This window comes from Pleurodeles waltl, chromosome 8, assembly GCF_031143425.1.
Source record: "Pleurodeles waltl isolate 20211129_DDA chromosome 8, aPleWal1.hap1.20221129, whole genome shotgun sequence".
In the NCBI taxonomy this organism is placed as follows: Eukaryota; Metazoa; Chordata; class Amphibia; order Caudata; family Salamandridae; genus Pleurodeles; species Pleurodeles waltl.
Window position 1 is genome coordinate 470,489,946 of NC_090447.1, and position 21,070 is coordinate 470,511,015.

Below are 21,070 nucleotides of genomic sequence, written 5' to 3' on the forward strand. Positions count from 1 at the left end.
ATTGAAAAAAAACCCATAGAAATTCATTTAAAAAAGCAAAACTTACAGGGACAATATAGCTAGGTTCTGAATTTCCTCATACATAACCATAAAAACTCAGTAGCGATAGTTAGATTATTTCAAGTAATAATTACTCACACCCTCATGTAACTGTAACTCGCATCCTCGCCATGCATTGCTAATTATGCCAAATAATACCACACTCTTGACAACTTTTACATTGTCAATAAAAAAACTGTCAAATTGTTGAAGAAAAAACTGTGCATGGCGGGTGCACAAGTTTTAGTTACCTTAGGGCACCAGTTATAGTTACTTGAAATAACTCTAACTATGTCTGATGAATTTCAAAGGGGGGTGGGAAAAATAGCCCATAAAGACATAAGGGGTCAGGATACAGATATCCTGATCCCCTAGGACAAATAGAGTGGTCCCCTAGAGATCCCTCATGGACAAAAGGTTGCCCTTTTTTTATTCATCCAATCCTTGGATCCCCCACGGGGCTTAGTACGGCCTCCTGTGTAAAACCATGGTGGATCCGCAGATCTAGAGAAAAAGTGGAAAAAAACACCCACTGCATCCAAACCCATGGTGCACACAGCTGAAGGCTATGCACAGCTTGGGTTTGGGTGCATGTGGAAGGGTTGGCTTAAGGCCAGGCCCTACAGCCAGTCCCCGCTGGTTATATTAACATGCATGTTAACAAAACCATAGAAATTCACAGAAAAAAACAAAGTTTACAGGGTATAGTTCAGCTGATTTTTACCCGATTATTCAAGAACCGGAACTTCCCTTCTCCAATACTGTCAGCTACGCCACTGGTCACCTCATCCCTCAAACATGCTCGGGCCATGGGCTCCTTTATGCCATATGCTGAATTGGTCAGGCTATTTGAGGGCAGTAAGGGGCTGATTTTGCAAGCTTACGCCACTTTTCAGGACTCCAAGCCTCACATTAGGCACCCATATCAGGTACAATGGGAGAGTGAGCTGGAACAAGTAATCCTGAATACATAGGGGGTTATTCCAACTTTGGAGGAGTGTTAATCCGTCCCAAAAGGGATGGTAAAGTGACGGATATACCACCAGCCGTATTACGAGTTCCATAGGATATAATGGACTCGTAATACGGCTGGTGGTAAATCCGTCACTTTTCCGTCACTTTTGGGACGGATTAACACCTCCTCCAAAGTTGGAATAACCCCCATAATATGACAGTGTTGACGGAGGCCCCTAAAATGCACAGGAGTATTACTCACAGGGAATTGGACTTGAAGGTCATGTTCCAAAGGTATTTGACACCTGCTCATCGTGCCTGCATGTTTCCCGCCATGTCCAAAACATGCTGCCATTGTCATACAGTTACAGGCACATTATTTCATGTTTGGTGGTCCCCCTCTGTGATCCAAACATATTTAAAGGAAATCCCTAGGCACATTAAAGGTGCAGTGGGTTACGCCTGTCCTGTTGAACCTGCCACAGTGATCCTCAAGATTAAAGCCACCAACCTTGATGGCATGACTAAGGTGGACTGAGCATGATCTGCTGTTTGACTGTGGTAGCAAGACAACTAATTGCACTTTGAAAGAAGAAATTGCCCCACTACTGGCAACATGATATCATAGGCTTTGGCATATTCTTGCTATAAATCACATGACCCACAAATGTTTTCACTCTGCAAAAAGATTCACCTATCTCTAGCAACCATTAATTGATTGTTTATCTAAATTGGAATTTCTATGTTTGAACCTCCCTAAGCTCAGGGCATTGGTTTCTTTTATTGATGTGTAGATGCCTTCCTTAGAGTGGGGTGTTGTAACCACAACTCCATGACAACTATTTTAATTGGAGACAAATTGTGCATTTTGAAGGGCAAATATACATGCCAAGGCACATCGTTTTTAAAGGCAGTTCTGAACCTGAACCTTGATTGGTGTATGGGAAAGCGCATACAACCACAGTTTGCCATAGGCTAGATAAGTATGTCTTATGCCTATCTAGCATAACAAAATACAGACATATAGCACCAGAGTGTGTCACCACATAGAAGAGGTATTATATATGTTTGGCAGCAGCCTAAGATCAGCAATGGATAAGACAGGCAGTACAAAGTACTCTTAATAAGTAGCTTTCCGACTAAAGTTATCCAAACTCTACTTTCACTATTAAATTAGATTTGTAATACTAAGTGGGCAGTAAGTGAATTATTTTGCTAGCATTTTCCTAGTTGAAGATATTATTCAAAAGTACTGTAGTCAATTCAGTGTGTGAATGACCATGGAAAAGGTGGAAGAGTGGGGAGATGGAGTTGTTTTCTTGAGAGGAATAACATCGATTAATTTCTAGATTTCTGTGACAATCAAGATGTGCTTTGTATTCTAAATAATTGTCTTTTTCTCTCAATGGCAAAAGTCAATAGAAATATGTTTGAAAAAAATAGGTTTCTCTATGGAGCAAAAGCACTTTTCCTTTTAATATATGGCTGAACAAAGGCCATGCTCAGCGGTGGTTGGATTAACTTATAGTAACAAAAATTACTTTAAGGTTAAAAAAACAATAGAAATTCACTGAAAAAAACAAAGGTTGCAAGGACGTTAAAGTTGGGAAATATAATTGAAAAAAAACCCATAGAAATTCATTTAAAAAAGCAAAACTTACAGGGACAATATAGCTAGGTTCTGAATTTCCTCATACATAACCATAAAAACTCAGTAGCGATAGTTAGATTATTTCAAGTAATAATTACTCACACCCTCATGTAACTGTAACTCGCATCCTCGCCATGCATTGCTAATTATGCCAAATAATACCACACTCTTGACAACTTTTACATTGTCAATAAAAAAACTGTCAAATTGTTGAAGAAAAAACTGTGCATGGCGGGTGCACAAGTTTTAGTTACCTTAGGGCACCAGTTATAGTTACTTGAAATAACTCTAACTATGTCTGATGAATTTCAAAGGGGGGTGGGAAAAATAGCCCATAAAGACATAAGGGGTCAGGATACAGATATCCTGATCCCCTAGGACAAATAGAGTGGTCCCCTAGAGATCCCTCATGGACAAAAGGTTGCCCTTTTTTTATTCATCCAATCCTTGGATCCCCCACGGGGCTTAGTACGGCCTCCTGTGTAAAACCATGGTGGATCCGCAGATCTAGAGAAAAAGTGGAAAAAAACACCCACTGCATCCAAACCCATGGTGCACACAGCTGAAGGCTATGCACAGCTTGGGTTTGGGTGCATGTGGAAGGGTTGGCTTAAGGCCAGGCCCTACAGCCAGTCCCCGCTGGTTATATTAACATGCATGTTAACAAAACCATAGAAATTCACAGAAAAAAACAAAGTTTACAGGGTATAGTTCAGCTGATTTTTACCCGTACAAAACCATGGAAATTTAGCAGTTATAGTTATACTTATAGTTATACTTATCTGAAGAAACTATAACTCATGCCAGAAAGTAACTTTAGGCAACGAGTGATAGTTTTATAACATAAGTGTAAATATAGGTATAACTATAACTGCTAAATTCCTATGATTTTGTACTGGTAAAGCATCAACTTAACTATAATGTCCGTGTAACCTTTGTTTTTTCAGTGAGAATATATAAATAGCTATATATCTATATGTAGCTATATATATATGATATAGATAGCTAGACAGATAGATAGATAGATAGATAGATAGATAGATAGATAGATAGATAGATAGATAGATAGATAGATAGATAGATAGATATTTTAATTGTGCTTCTTTCTCCAATGTGGAAGTTTTATTTTTTTATATCTAGAAAGCGCTTTCCCTGTAGACCCACGAAAACTGGATGGTGAATTACTCCACCCCTGCCTGGAATAAATCCATAAATTTTTCTAGTGTAGGAAGGGTTCAGAGACAAGTTTAGGAAAGCCCCCAAGTTTGTAGGTTTTTCTAAACTTCCAATGCAAATGATGCCTTGGAACATCAATTTCCCACCCTTTGAGCTTGAGGTATGAGTGCAGATTTCTTGACACTCAAGGTGATAAATCACACTTTCTAAATCATTTATTTGTGCCCAGAATCTTTTTGTGAATTCCTGGCAGAGGTAAAAAAGTTACATTTGGACATAAACCTATGCTTACAACATAATTTATCTTTCTGAATAGTGCTCCTAGTCCCCAGCTTGCAAGGCTGGTTTCTTCTCTCTTTAATAATATCTAGGGCCTCATTGTGAGGCTGAGGGTCTTGAGACCACCAGCCTCGCGTGTCGGTCAGGACCGCTGCTGCTGTGGCGGTTCATCCGCCACATTAAGACCCTGGTGGTCAGACCACCAGGGTTCCACCATCTCTGCCGGGATCAGTGATCCCAATGGGTTGACGGCAGGTGCCGGTTGCAATCAGCTAGGGTGGTGCTGCATGCTGATTATGACCTCGTTCTCTGCCAGCCTTTTCATGGAGGTTTTACCACCCTGAAAAGGATGGCAGAGAACAGGTGCAGTGGGGGCAGGGGGGCCCTTGAACTGCCCATGCACTTGGCATGGGCAGTGCGGGGGTCCCCTTGCCCAGCACCATCACAATGCTCACTGTCTGCTGTGCAGACAGTGAACATTGCAAGGGTGCTGGTGCACTCTGCAGGTGACAGCATTGCCGCCGGCTCGATTTTGAGCCTGAGACAATGCTGCCGCCAGTTTCCCACAAGGCTGATGGGCGGAAACCTCAGTTTCGCCTGTTAGCCTAGTGGGAAACTCGGAATAGGTCTGGCAGGGTGGTTACCCTGTTGGAAGTTTGGCGGCAGGTGTTCCCGTATGCCAAACTCATAATCAGGCCCCTAGGTTTCATTCTACTGGCACTGTTGTCTTCAGCATCAATTGCAAGCTAATAAACTAGATTGAGGTGCTTCAGTTTTGGCTCATAATTCAGATGTGATCTAACATACTGTAAAACCAGACAAGTTCCAAAACATAACTGGTACAACAATGTCAGTTCTAAGCATTAAATAATAGAGTGAATAACCCATGGAACTGTTTATTGCACAGGTATAACCATGTACCAATGTTGCTACATGTTGGCTCCATTTTTTATTCTTTTCCTTCTGTAGAGTTGAAGGATATGACATAATATTCAATTGCATCATTCAAAATGTACATAAAAAGTACTGGGGTTAATCAGAGCGCAGATGAGTCTCTAACACCTTAAATTACCCTTTTAGTGAACCAGGGAGCTTTGATTTTTTTCCCTCAAGACACTGTGCCAGAAACACAGAGGCAGCAAGTTGTGAACAGTAGTTTATGGTGCTATGGTTACTAATATTTTTGTAGCACTGTCCACAGAAAATCTACAAACCTGGCAATAACAATTAGTGTGACCTACTACAGCTTGTATATTTGTATAACATTTTTACCAGATGTCCCATTCTACATGAAAACAGGGATATATTAGTAATAGAGTAAAATATAATCTGGTTAAATGTTTTTGTTGTAAACCAGCATGAATAATCAAAACTATATTCTCGTCATTGTCATAATCAAAATCCCACAGTTACTCGTGGTACATTGTATTTTTTAAAATAAATAACGTTCTCCACTATTCTCAAACAATACATATTGCTCTAATTCACTAATTGTGGGCTTCACACCTCTTTTCAATGTTTTACTAAGAGATTTCAGTGGTTATAAATTAACCATGAAACCAGGTAAAGCAGGGACCCAGATAACGTATTTTCGATGTCTGTCACCCACTGCCTGCGATTTCCATTGAACTCCTATGAACTATTGTCCCCGGCAAATAGGGTTTAAGACATAACACCTATAGCTGAATGTTTTATAATCAGAAAGACCTCTTATATAGTGATCATCTCCCTAAAATAGAAACAGGTAGAGTTGTGTGACTCATATCCCTACCTTCCCATTCTGCTGCATGGATGATAGCATTGGCTTTATCAGGAGTGGCACCTAAGCCGAGTGGCCTGAGAGACCCACTAAACTCTGAAAAAGTGGTTAATTTTACAGTCCAACCAGTGGTAAGAAAGTCAATTTTCCTGACTTACACTCCAGACCATGGCCGCTTGATCCTTCACTGGGCTTTATGCTCCCTTGCCTTCAATATATACGAATGTTCAAGCAACTGCATGGATTTTAATAAATAACAGAGCTCGCAGATTTTCCCATATGCAAGAAAATAATTTATTTATGATTCCTGTATATATTGATCAACAAGCCACCCTTCAAAGAATTAGAATCAAAGAAGGCTTGTCAAAAACTGTCACCAATTGATATTCAATATGCCTGTTTGATAAGTCAAAATCAAAAAATGTGACAACACCAGAATTTCCCTATTTTTACAGAGGAGTCTACTCCGTTCTGCATCTACATGCATATGAAGACTGAGGGGCTTTCCTTAAATTGGGTTCACTCCTGCCTCCATGGAAGTTCGGGGCCCATGCATAAGTCACTCCAAAACTTATGTTAACACTGTAGAAAAGTAAAGCTCATTTTTAAGAACTTTGGACTTTGAAGTGTACATAGGAACCTAGCATAAGGTACATGTAGATCATCAAAGTTATAAGCATAATGCCCATGTTGTCCAAAGAGGTAAAACATAAAATGTGCACGTTCTCCCCTCTTTATTTATTTCCTCCTCAGTTCTAGTAGCCACAGTGCAAATACATGTAGTACTGGACACTTAAATTCCTAAATACAGAAAATAGATTGAGTACACCTGAATTGCACACCTACTGGGAAGGGGAGAATGTCATGAGCATACAGGAGAACAAATGGAACCTTCCTTCCTCCACTAAGGAAAATCAGAAATCAGAGCAGGATGTTAAACTCAGCCATGGACAATCATACTCTTATAAGTTTAACTCAACATAGACAATCAGACTTCATGTTAACCATGAACAATCAGAAGGTCCACAGAATGTGAAACAGGTGCGTGATCTGTACAACAGAGTTCAGTTCCGGCTCTCCTTTTTGTGATCCTTTCGAAGTGAAGATGTTTGCATGATTACTGCTGACAGCCGTACAAAGATACATTTCCTCGTTGGCTTTGCTAATTTGTATGACACATCTACTGCTCCACACCTTTTTGTTCATAGATACGACTAAATAGTTTTTTATTAATATTGAACAGTTTTGAATAAAGTGTTTTATAAAGGAAACCTGTTACTAAAATGTCTCTGAGTGCTTTGTGTGAAGAAGAAATTGTATACAACAAACTTTGGGGAGTGATACACACAAACCAGTCTTAACTAAATGCATGAAATAGTTGCCACTGACAATGTACAACATTTCCCTCTTCCATTTCGCAACACTTTAACTAACTTTTGGTTGTTGGCTTCTTTTTGGCATTGCATCAAAGGAGAGAGAAACGCAGCACCAAATCAGCACCATATCTAGTAAGTTATGAATCAGCACCATATCTAGTAAGGAATGGTACTGATTCTCTCTCCCCCAACTGCTGGCATACTTTATATTGCCATGCACAAATGCCAGTGCAGCAAAAATGAAAAGTTGGAAATATGTAAGGATTCTTAAAAAGCATGCTCCACTGTTATGCCTGCCTCGAGGGTGCATATTTTTTGTTGGAAATCTGTCTACAAATTTTAGTAGATACCGATTTCTGCCAAACCCATGGGTAATCCATGGGGGCACTTTCTTTATTAAAAATAGCACGAAGTAGTACTTTAGGCAACTTTTCAAATCATGATTTGCCTTTTAAAGTAAATCTCAACACCACATTTTGCACTGAGTTTGCACCACGTTTGTGACGCACTCACCGCAAAGTGTTAATAAGTTTCCCCCATAATTATATTTTCAGAACTCCCTAAAGTTACAAGGGAAACACACCATCTTCCAAGACACTGACTTTAAAATGATGAGGCACGACGAAAGAAAAGGCAACCCAATCCTGTCGAGAAATAAATAAAGATTTTGTTACCAACATTGACAGAACACAGTGCAAACAGCTAATGAAAATCATTAAACCTACAGCTATAAAGATATATGGAAATGTTTACATAACAGATTCACGGTGACAGGAACTTAGCTAGAGAAAACGAGAACGAGAAACTTTCAATGTCGTGTAATCTTTTGCCTTTTGCTTTGAGAGGTGATTGCCAATGAAATTTTAAATTATGTTTTTACATTTTAGACTCTCTTGTACAGCAAATACAATCTGCCTAATGAAGAAAGTGAAAGACAAAGTAAAGAGATACTCGTGCGTCGCTTCAACAGCATAAGGGAGAGTAAACGAAAAGCTCAGAGCCTTCCAAGGGAGAGACTGGTAATTATTCTGAAAAAAATATGTAACTCGAAAATTAGAAATCCATTGCAGATGTCTATGTTTACAGGGGCGAAACTGTTACATTGTTGCAAACACACTGTAGCTCATACCACGTTTCATGGATGGTCCCTGGTATCAGGACGCAGGTACCAGCCTTAGCTGATCCAATGGAGAAAGTTGAGGAAAGTCTGCTAGTGGTCTCTCTGCGCCTGAAGAAACTATAAATACTTTCCATCCGCAAAATCAGTGTGTATGTTCCTCCAGCATAAAGTCAAGATTTGAGGGCAGATTTACTGAGGTTTGACGCAATGCAGTGCAGCAACCAAAGTTGCTCATATGCGTCGCGTCAAAGGGAGGGCAGAAATGCACCTTATCTACAAACATATGGAATGTTTCTCTGTCAATCTGCAGTGGTGCACCTTTGGCTGCCTTGCACCACTCACACTGCCTTGCACCCTAAGATAAGAATGTGTGTGTGATGTCAACCAAAAGTTATGTGCTGTAGTTTACCCAAGTTTGAACATGGTCTGTACAGTGCAGCATCCATGCAAAGTTCAAAAAGTATGGAAAAAACTGTTTTCCAATGTTATGCTTGCTTTGAGGAGGCACAAATTTTTTGCGCAAAGGCCAGTCCACCTTTTTAATAGCTAGGGTTTTGTATCAAAATCCCAGGGGAGTTTCTATCCAACAGGCCTGTAGCATTTTGCCACTAGAAATTATGTTTGTTTTTTTTGTCCTGAAAAGTCATTTTTAGACAGCGAGTGAGGAGCCCATGCCAACATTTCTACAGCAAAGTAGTTTCACTCCACTATGTTTGCATCTTCTTTACAATCTCAGTCAAGCAGACCTCAATGTCTCATTTGTGATACATCTTCATACATTTCTATATCAATGAATTGTGTAAACCTTTCATTTTATTACAGCAGCTGTGCTGAAGATTACCACTTAGTAAAAGCATAGGAAAATAGCAGAAAGCAATGTGAAAATGTAATCTCACGATTGTGAGCATTCCTGCAAGTACCTTAAAAAATGACAAGGCGGCAGTGGTGTTGCTTGGCGGCTTTCAGAAATGTGTACATGCGCAGTATCGAAGTTGTGTCACAAGGGCCTCGCATGCGCTTTCAAGGCACCTACTGCACTCACGTTCAAACCTTTTTCAAAATGGTTGATATAAGCGTGACTGACTTGAATTTAGGTATTGAGGAGGAGACTGGGGTGCTCCTAGTTATCCCAATACACTAGTGGCCATATGTATGAACACATTTTCCCATAGACACAGAATGGGCTAAACTGTTTGGTATATCTGGCCCTAGGTTCCAGTTTCACTTCAGTATATGAAAAAACAAAGCCCAATAAAAAGCACAACAGTTTATAAAATTCCCTAAAATTTCATTTAGACTCTTTTTCATAAATAACTATTTATAATTCATCTTCAAGTAATCACTGCAATGGTTTAAGTCTACATTTTTGCATGGGATTTTCCTTTCAGACATCATCAGCAGGGACCTCGAGTTTATATTGCCTTATTATTGTGAAGTTTCACCAGGGTAAGTGTGAAAAATGATAATTCAACACTCGCTTTTGTGATGGATCGTACAAAATAGAGTAGTCTGTGTGTGTGTGTGCTCAACAGAAAATGGGAAGAGAGTGGATTGAGAGAGTTTGAGTCCAGAGTTAAAGTATGATTAAGATGTGTGAAAGGGATGGGAATAAAAGAGTGTGGGAAGGTCAAACAAAAGAGTTTTGTGACGTACAAGAGGATTTGATAGATGAGGTTGTATATGGTTGTATGTATTGGGAGCATTATCATAAAAGAAAATTATTTGAATGAACATGTGAGTGTGCTTATGAGAAAGGATTGCCTGGAAAAGGAGTGTGTGGGTGAGGAGACCATTTCAGAGAAGGAATTGAGAAGGCAAGACTAGAAGGTTTAGGAAAGGAAGTTGTGAAAGAAGCATGGTTGTTTGTCACAATATCCATGACAAAATATGCTATTCACAAACTCAACTGCATTGTATTATGGAGGTTGGCGTACACAGGTAAGTAAATATTTCCCATTCTAAACTTCTTATCTAATTACTTTGATGATATAGATTTTGGTAAAGTATGTAGAGATGGAGTTAAGATTAGCAACTCTATACTACCGATAAATAGTTACTTTCAAGATATTGCAGTGCTGAAAAACATTTTTTTCTAGGAAATAAATTATAAGTCAATATTCAGATTTTACTTTGACATGCAGAGTATTGTGTGTGTGTCTGTGTGTGCATGTGCGTATGTGGGGGGGTGATGTGCTACTAGAAAGTGAGAGGAAGAAAGCAAGAACGTGGTTTCAGAGGATGAAATGACAAAATGAGAGGAGGCATGCAACAAAAGTATGAGACAGTGAGAAAGTAGGGTATATGTGACAAAGGGAGGTGAGCAGGTGGTAAAGGGGAAAGCAGTGGGAGAATGTATTTAGGAAAAAGAAGGATGATGCCTTTTGGAAAATAGTTCAATAGAGAAGGCTTGAGAAATCTTGCGTCAGAGGGGAAAGGACCAGAGGCATTTTTCTGGTGAAGGCAAAAAATGTGAAGACCAAGGACTTAATTGAAATGTTGGCAGGGAGGGAAATCCATCACAGTGGTGATGAGTTCTCTCCCTGCCAACATTATGGTCTACCCACCCGATTTAGAATTAGGCAGACCCTAGGTTTGATAACGGTCTCCACCACCGTGAAACTGAAGGACTCCATCTCCCTCATGATCAAACCCCTCTGATGACCTGAGGGAGTAAGGGCCATTGGAGATTTTGGTGTATGTCCCCCCAACTAATTTAGATGGTTGAACGTACAGCTGATTTTCAGTGCCCATCACCGCCAGGAAAAACCTGCTGGTAAGAGAAAATTGAAATGTGCTCAATGCACCCCTCACCATGGGAGGAAATTCCCATGGCAAAAGGGATATATTTTTTATTTTCAAACTTACAGGATTTGCTTTTTGAAAATAAAAAAAAAACATTGCAAGTTTGCCGTAGAGCTCCATCATGATGACGGAGCCATCTGTTAAACTTACAATCCATTGACAGGAATATTACCAGTATAAGCAGCATCTGTGGCAGCCTTGCATTAGGGTATGATAAAGAAAACCGTGCATTAGCAATAATCATTCAACAGGCCCTTGGTGATGGAGTGCAAGAGATATGTAGAAAATATTAGCAAATAAAACGAGGAAGGTATTGGACCTGGCCCCTTCTGCAGGATCACCTCAGATATTTGCCTTCCTCTGCCTTCCTTTGCTAAACTCATTTTGTGTTGGCTTTTAGGGCTTTGTGCACTTTTTCCCTGCTAACCAGTGCTACAGTGATTTTGCTCTCCTTTGTGAAAACACAGTAAAATGTGCCGCACAAGATTGGCACTTTCAATTTAGTTGTAAGTCCTAAGCATGTACCCAGGCCCTGTAAATTATATGCTACTAGTGGGCACACATTGTGCCACTCACTCAAGTAGCCTTATAAATCATACCTCAGGCCTGCCACTGCAGCCTGTAGTACAGTTTTGAACTGCAATTTCAACATGGTAAAATAAACATCTTGCCAGACCTAAACATTCATTTTTTATAATTTTAAGTCACCCCTAAGGTTGGCCCTAAAGTCTCACAGTGCATGGTACTCGGGTTTAAAACAAATAGAACATGTGGATTTCAGTTCTACATGTCCTGAGAGTGAAAACCCCTTTAAGTTGTTTTTTACACTGTTGTAATAGACTAACACTAGGTGGCACTGGGTTGATGTTTATACTCAAATAAATTGTATTTTAAAATCCTCCTTAATGGTGAAGTTAGATTTTACGCTACATTTGTTAAATTCTAAAAATGCCAGTTTTAGAAAGTTTGTAATTTTCCTGCCAAAACCAACTATGCCTTTCTGCCAGTGTCCTGTGTCACATGATTGTGAATGGCTTTGCTGTTGTGGGTTCTGTTTTGCTTCTAGACACTTAGACAAATGAAGCAAAGGTGTCAGGGGAAAGGCTCTTCCTGACAGGATGGCTGGAGAGGAGCCGTACCCATAAACGTCAATTCGCCAAAATGCCAAAGGTAGTAGAAATGACATCACAACCCTTTGACCTTAATGGCACCATTGGAAGTGAAACCATATGACCCTTGATCCTGATATTTTCCAGGAAGTCATGTCACATAATTCCAACATCACACTCACACTCTTACTCCCTCATTCTTATTCATTTTCATCCACTCACTTGTATTCACTTATAATCTCATTCATGCTCTCTCATATTTACTGAAACCCAGGCCTGGTTTTCTAGTCCTTTGGGTAGTGTGTGTAGTACTTTTGTGATGCCAGTTGCAGAGTGTTAGGGTGGAATTTACTACCCAACGCAAATACTGATTTGCTTGGAATGCTATCTCAAATGAATCTAACATTGAGCTATGCACTGCTTTGCTTTATTTTGTATCAAGTGAGTGATCTATGTGTGGTGCATTAGCAGTCCCATGCAACTTCTCATAGATTTTGACGCCTAACCCTATTTGCAAATGTTGATAGAGTAGAATTTGCACCAAAATCTTATGACTCCCCCAGACAGGCATAATGAGGAGAAATTTCCTTATTTCTACTTGTTTTCCAACTTTGCATGTGTGCTGCATTGTACAGCACATATACAAAGTGGGAAAAGCCTTAAACCATAGTTTTTATAATGGAAGGTCCCCTTTCAAGGGCAAAACCTATGCTTCAGAGAATGCACACGCTCTTGTAGTATGGAGCAAGGAGGTTTTGTGTGCTTTGATGCATGGCTGCCAAAAATGCACCAGTGGGAGGGAGGGAAACAATGCATCTTCTCTTTTCTCTCTCACTTTAATGCAAGGCAGCATTGCATCTTTTCTCAGTGTTGCCTTGCATCAAAGAATAGTAACTCTGGGCCTCAATCTCACACAATCTCACTAAATCTCACTCAATACCTGTTGCTGACTCTCAATCAATTTAATTAACATATACATGCTTACGCATATAAACGCATTCTCACACCTACACACGCTCTCTCTCATATAAACACACTCTAACCCACAAGCATGCACACAACATACATTTAAAACAATTTTACTTACCATAGCTGCCACCAAAGGTCCCATTCCATCTACGTGTACTCTATTTGTTTATTACACTAATAGTGAATAATAGAGTTTTATTCAATATTAATATGAAAAAGGGCTAAAATAAGGAAAGAAGAGCAGTCCTTGTGTTCATGGCACTGATTTTGCTATCTTTGAAGCAAGGGTCGCAAAGGCAGTGTGAGGGGTCACCAGGTGCAAGATAGAGGTTGCAGCTGTGAACCCTGGCAACCCCTAAATGATGTCCATGGCTGTATCCTGTCCTCATTCAGCACACACAAAGGAACCTGACATCAGGCATGCCTTTGTCTTTGTCATCATAGACAGTTTGGAGCTAAACCAAGGGAAAGGGGATGAACTAACCAGAGCCAGTTTTAGGGGTTGGTCATGGAATTCCCCCACACAAAGGCTGGCAATAGTTATAAATGTGGGACCGTAAGGACCTCTCATCAGAATACTCCTGGACTTGTGGATCGTTCAGAAAAAAGAGAAGGATTGTCCTACTGCCAGAAGGACTGCCCTACAGCCTCAATGACTACCTTGCTGTCTGAAGAAAGAAGATTGGACCAGCTTGCCTTGGTATCAGGCTGCCCAGAGTGACTTCAAGGGTCAGTTGGCTGACCTCTTGTGTGAGCTACAGGGACCAAACAAGCTTCCAAGCTCTCAAAGCGTGAACACTGTTTGCAGTTTCTATGGTTCCACTCTAATGGTCCTATGTCAAATACATTGTCATTTGGTGGTATCCAATATCTAGTGGAAACAACTACAGGGTTTTGGTGTCAGAGGAGAGTGTCCCAGCGAAGCATTTGTTGCCTGCTTATCTGCTGACCACAAACACTTATGATTAAGGATGGGATGCAATTCTGGGTCTACAGCCAGCACAGGTTCCCTAGGATGAGGAAAAGGTGGGCCAGTCCCCCAAATGGAATTATCTCTCTGCTGGACGCTGACTCTTTGGGTTTTTGACGGCTCAGTTAAGGGCAGACTCCTGGATTTGAGGATGGACACCATCACCATGGTGGTTCCTATGAGTCTCCTTGTTGACAGTCTATGCATGTTTGTATCAAAAACTCCCAGGCCGATTCTCCAAGTCATGTTACGCTCCTCTGAAAACTTGATACAGGGAGGTTTTGAAGGACATTTGCAGCAGGTTCAGATCCCCAGTCTTGGCCTTATCTTAGCATTGTCATTGCTTACAACTATGGTACTACTCTGTTCTCATTCCTTATCAGAGGATGCTTAGTGAGTAGGTACTTGTACGAAATAAAATTATTAAGTTATGCAGGCTGTGAGGCATGTACAAATAATAGGCCCACTATTTCTCCTTACTGGAAGCCAAGAACCTCATTGTAATACTTGACTCTCTCACGGCAGAGAAGCAGAGCAGTCCGAGGCCTACTCAGGGTAGGCATTGTGGGTTAGTAGCCCCCTTTCGCTGGCACCTAATAATAACACTTAAAAAATGATTTTACAGTCATTGTTTTTATTTGAAAAAGGAAAAGAACATTTCTTACACACACAGTACTTGATATTAATTTACAGCTATATACATAAGGCAGACGGCGGTAAGGTGGTGCTGCTGCAGCAGCAGCACCATGGCAACAAAACACCGCCTACCGTATCTTGAGCCATGATATGGCCTTGCGGTGTTCTGCTGGCGGACGCTGCTGCTAGCAGCAGCGCCGCGTCCCATCTCCTGCCGGAGGACCCCCTGCAAGCAGGTGAGGGTGGGGGTGGTGTGTGCATGTGTGGGGGTGTTGTGTGTGGGGGGGTGCGTCTGTTAATGCGGGTGTGAGTAACATGGAATGCGTGCGTGAATTACTGAATGTGAGTGTACATATATGTTCTGTGTTGTGAATGCATGTGTGCTGCAATGTATGTTAGTGAGTCCTGCGGTGTGTGAGTATGTATGTGTGCATGCATGCATGGGTGAATGTGTGCATGCATGTGTGTATGCGTGTGTATGTGTGTGTAGGTTTGCATGTGTGGGTGTGTAAATGTGTGGGGGGGTCGGGAGAGGGAGGGGGAGGGTGGGTGAGAACTCTGGGGAGGGGTGCAGGGGAGATCTCTCTCAGTGCAAGGTAAGGAATTCCCTGGCACTGATAGTGCCTACCGTGGTACGCATACCACGAAAACCATGGCGGTAGGGGGGGTCATATTCCAGAGAGTGGGATTGTGACGGCCGTCTGGCTGGAGATCAAGTCTCCAGCCCGGTGGCTGTTACCACTCTGGTAGAAGGAGTGGTACAGTGGCGGTTTGGCTTGAGCCAAATCACCAATGTCATAATTTGGGAAAAGGTTTCGCTAGCCTGTTGGCAGTACCTTTCCTCAAATTACTGCCGACCGCGAGGGTCATAATGAGGGCCATAATGTTGAAAATGTTCACTAATCAAGAACCATGTGCAGGTGCAATCATTAATGTCAATAAAACATTTCAACATTGACTGACAGTCACTGTCCTCATTATGTCTATATCTTTTTTATGCACTTTTACCCTCAATAAAATGCCATAATTGAACAAACCACTAGAGAGCACTGCAAAACTAGCTGAAGAGCAAAAGCTCCTGCTTTAGAAGTGCTCTACCAAAATGATAACAATTCTGGAAGGGTGGTAATTCCTTGGCCCCGCAAACATAGGGTAATTTTTAAAAACTCATAGTCAGGGGATACTGTTGCACTCCTTCAGAACCACATTTTCTTTTTAATATTGGTGGTGCCCATGGCATCCTGTGGCCACCACAAGCAGCTGTGCTTGGGAGAGCTGTGTAGTTTTTCTTTCGTGTTGCTTTTTTGTTTGAGGGTGCCCGGTCCCACCTGGGTACCCCACCATCTCCACTTGGTTTTGACAGTGCAGGGAGCCCTCTCCTGTGATGCCTACCAGCCCATGTGACTTCCAGTGTTGGAGCCACCAGCTAACTTATCCTGACAAGAATCTCCAAGAAGTGCCACCTCTCTACTCTCACAAACAGGCATGGGGTGAGGGAGAGTGCCCACTGCCAATGGGGGCCTCTCTTCTTTTTTTGGCATCAGGATCCAGTGCCGGGGGTCTCAGACCCCTTCCTTCTTTCTTGGGGGGACAGCGTAGTGGTCTTGGGTCCCTTTTGTGAATAACTGACCCGAGAGGCATTTTCAACAGACCTCCTCACATCCAAGGTGGCACATCCTGGTTTTAATGTCTCCCTGTGTCTACTGTCCCCTTTTCTTCTGTCTCTGATTTTCCTCTCCTCTTACTGAGGCACAGATGTCCACATCTTTCTCCAGTTGGTCCTTAGGCAGTGTGAGGTAAACAGCTTCACTGGTCCTGGAAAGACACATTGGTCAGGGGTCAACTATAGACAGTCCTTAGTCTGTCAGAGCATCAGGGGATTTGTACTTCTAATTGTTCATGACTTCTGGTTCTGTGGTAGTCCCAATGTCCAAGTGCAACAAAAACAGTCCCTTGTGCAAGGGATTTAAAGGTAGTGGAGAGCTCTGGAAGCCAGACACGCCTGGACAATCCTAGAGTGCCACATCACCCCTCCGTCCCATTGCAAACCTCTTGAACAGCATGCTGGGGCAATTCAAGATACTGCTCTCAAGAAGTTACTGTTCACATCTCCTCTGGGAGCCTCAGCTCTGCCTTTAGATGACATCACTGCCAGAGTCTTTCCCACCCAATTTAAAAGAGGAGCCCCTTCTGTGTTGGCTTCAGTTGTGTGGCATTCCTTCTCTGTTCATTTGGCCTGGGCTGTCCCAACCCTGGTACAATGTGACAACTAATTAACAGATACAGGTTTTCTTCCCAAACCCTTTATTCCAAGGAGCTGATTGAAGCACTGCTAATTACTGTGTGTTGTTACCTCTGCTGGGATGCAGAATAAGTAACTTGGTCCAGCAGGGTAACAAAAAGTCTGGACTCTGATCTTGAGCTGAGGCAGAAAATTAGGAAAAGTCTAGATGACCCATAGGATGTATATGTATGACCCTGGGACCTGCATAGTCAACTTGGGTGTGTCTGTTTCACCCCAGTTTTATACCTCATGGGATTTGGTTTTGTAGGCCAAAGGGAGGCAAAACTGCACTCTAAGGCAGATTTCCGCCTACAACACATTGTCACTGCAGTCAAAACAGTAAACCATACTGATTTTATCTATGAGTGCCTATTAATATTATAAGACCTATCCCAGGTCAACATCTAACCCTAAAGAAGCCCCTCAGCCCCAGGCTGTGTGTACATGGTAACCAGGCTGCGCATAACTGTAGTCTCCAACATGCATCCCACACACATGTGCATGTGTTCACATTTTACCAGCTAAGTGTCCTGCATTGCAGCGGTCTTATCTTAAAAGGTGGACACTGACAGTAAACAAGCTTAGTATATTTACCATTTGATTAGCGTGGGTCTGACACAAGTAGTGAGACTCACCCACAGTGAAAAGACTGAAACTGGGGGATCAAGAAAGGACACAAATTTGGGCATACTATATGGGCCGAACCCAGTTGCAACAATCTTCTGACGTTTTAGTTGCCATTTGTCCTATAATTTGCATTTATCCCATTCATAGTCATTTCCGGGCTCTTGGTTTATGTCTTTTTGTTGAGGGTGAGTACTGTGCTGTTGGTCCCTAATTAGTGACTGAAGGCAGCTTTGCCTCCCTCCATCGGATGATATCAGCACCAGAATCCATCATTCCTTTAGTTCCATATCCTTTACAGACTCCACCTTGTTCAATGCTCTCACTTTGAAGAAAGTACCTATTGGCATGTTGGTTGAAAGTCTGGGGTGGAGTGGTAGGGGTTTCCTCCGAATGTTGTGTGGGTGGTTCAGGATTCTAGGTGACTGAAGTAGTATACTGAGAAGGGTGTTGGAATGCATGAGTGTGATCCCATGTTGGTCCTGAAGTTCCTATGAGATATTTTGATTGAGAGTTTGTTTCTTTCAATGCAGAAAGTCCAATGGACAGCCACCTAGTATTATCAAAGCCCTTGGAGGAGCTCTTACCTTACCGCTTCACAATGATTTGCATTGCTTTACCAGCAGCTGAAGAGGGAACATCCTCCCTGGTACATGCTTTTGGTTTTAACTGTTCTGCACACTGCTCCCTTTGAACTGGTGGAGAATGTTTCTCTTAAATTCCTTCCCCTTTAATACTTTTTTCTAGGGTAATGACCTTAGTCAGAAAGTGTAGTGACCTGACTTCCCTGGAATGCCAGGTTCTCAATCATTACAGTTGACCAGACAAGATGATGGTTCTTAGGTTCAACCAAGGGTTTGTACCTAAGGTAGCTTCAGATTATTTTCACCAGAAACCAGACATTGTATTTCCTGTGCTCCACTCTGACTCTGATGTCCCTGAGGAGGGTGCCAGGTGGACGCCTTGCTTTTGCTTGATGTGTGCATGTTGATTTTGATACATCCTGAGCAGACTGCTCCTTTCTGGCACTGTTAGTGTCTTTTTGTGACTATCGGCATTTCTTGCTAGGGAATTTAAAACTCTTCTGAGATGCTAATTCATTGCCTATGTCAAGGATTCCCTTAGTCTATGACTTTTCCTGTAGAGCTCTTCCTAATCAGGTTCAAGGAAGTTCCACAAGGATAATGCAATATACTTGGGCAGAGTCCAAGGGTGTTCCCATTGTGAACATTTGGCAGTCTGCTGCTTGGTCTTTGCCCAGTGCAGATTGGATGTGGTTTCTCAGACCCATTTAGCGTTTGCTAAAGGTGTCTTGTCTTCTGGCTTGAAAACTCTATTTCAATGGATTAATGTAGTTCAGAAACTGTTTAGTCCACTTGTGTATATTGTCACGAATAAGGACAAGAAAGAGATAAGGAGAAGAGGATGAAATATCTAGAATACCCACTGGCAATCCCCTTACCCTGATTTTCCTGACCTCATCCTTGGTCTTTTACACCCTTGCCCTCCATTCTTGGTCAGCAGCTTTGAATATGTTCTAGTATAGCTATGTGCAGGAGGTGTCATGCCTAGATCAGCCACAGTGGGCATACAATAAGGTGGGCAGGAAGTTAGAAAATGCAGAATGTCTCGTTGGGAAGTGGGATCTCCTCACAACGTAAATCTGGGACAGGGAAGAGAGAATAAATATGAAGGCATTATGAGTAATCATTCAAGCATTACTTACATTTCTATGATTCAGTAAAATCCTTGCAAATACATAGGCGGTCATTTTGACATTGGTGGTCAGGTGACCACCACGCCGACGATGGTGGTAGTACTGCCGCCAGACCGGCGTTAATAACGCCAGATAATTACCATGACGGCGATTCCTCCCATTGACAGCCAATGTACCACGGCAACCGCCAGTGTGGTATGACCACTGAACACAGTGGTAGCCGTCTTCAGGCAGGCCAAAGACAAGGATCCGCCCACCATATTATGACATAGCAGACCGCCAGGAATTCTGGGGCGGTAGCAATGCCACCAAAAGCCTGGCGGAAACACATCATATAAAAGGAGACACTCACAACCAGGGACACAGAGTACTCAGCGGATGCCATGGAAAAAGTCTTACCGATGCTGTACCATGCCATGGCTGTCCAGGAGCACCAACGCCGATGACGACAGTGAGTACAGCCGCCTAGCACACAAGGGAGTGAGGGAGGGGAGAGTGACACACACACACACACACAAAACACACCAGACACACACACCACACACCCAGAACAATCTGCAGTGTCAATCGACAGCAACATCACCCAAGAGCAAAGAAAACTAGGACACATACCTCTGGTCCAACAACTGTAATCCTGTTGTATAACGAGTGTAAAGCTAAAACATGATGAAGGAGTGAGGTCATCTCCACCTGTCCCTGTATACAGGACAGGCAGTTGCCATTTCCTAATGCTAGTACACATGTATTGATTTAATAGTGCATCATTGGTGTCGACTGTACACGCCTAGACTAATCTAGTATCCACCATACATACATGCTCTGTGTACTCTGATATAGTGTGTCCATAGGTCCTGATGTTACTCCCTTCTCACTTTTGGGTCACATAGCTATCAACCACTGCGGATGAGTAGGAGGAGGAGGAGGCAAGCACCCATGTACAGACCCCTCGTGGACTTGGCGACACTGGAGGACAGGCACACCAAACTCACCTATCCTCTGGACAGAGCAGCTCTGTGATATTATCACAGAGCTGTTTGCACAACTGGAGCCTGAACTGCAACCTGCTATCCGTTGCACATCAGTAATCCCCCCTCTTGTGCAGGTACTATCAGTGCTCCATTTCCTGGTGACAGGCTCTTTTCAGATGACAGTGGGATTGGCTGCAGGAATGTCGCAGCCAATGTTCTCGATTGTGTTGGCAAGGGTTTTGGCTGCCTTGTTGAAAGACATGTGCAGCTACATCGCATTCCCCAGGTTGAAGATTTGTCCACTGTGAAGGCTGGATTCTATGAAATGGGACACATACCACATTTGATTGGGGCCATTGATGGCACCCATATTGCCTTAGTCTCCCCCATGGCCAATGAACAGGTGTACAGGAATAGGAAGACTTTCCACTCACTCAATGTCCAGATGGTGTACGTTGCAGACCAGTATATCTCCCACGTCACTGCCAAGTATCTTGGGTCAGTGCATGGTACCTTTGTCCTAACAATTAGCAGAATCCCACAGCTGATGGCACAACTACAGAGGCAGAGAGTGTGGCTTATAGGTGAGCCAGAGTCCCCATCCAATGTACGTCAGTGTATGCCTACAGGATTCATA

General features: G+C 42.3%; 1 protein-coding gene across 1 annotated transcript in view; it reads left to right on the plus strand.

Moving 5' to 3' along the window:
* SLC9A4 (solute carrier family 9 member A4) overlaps positions 1-21,070 on the plus strand; it is a 483,018-nt gene that overhangs the window by 441,671 nt on the left and 20,277 nt on the right. Inside the window, exon 10 of the mRNA XM_069204437.1 lies at positions 8,122-8,253. Coding sequence (XP_069060538.1) covers positions 8,122-8,253 — 132 coding nt within the window. The remainder of the gene's footprint in view (positions 1-8,121; positions 8,254-21,070) is intronic.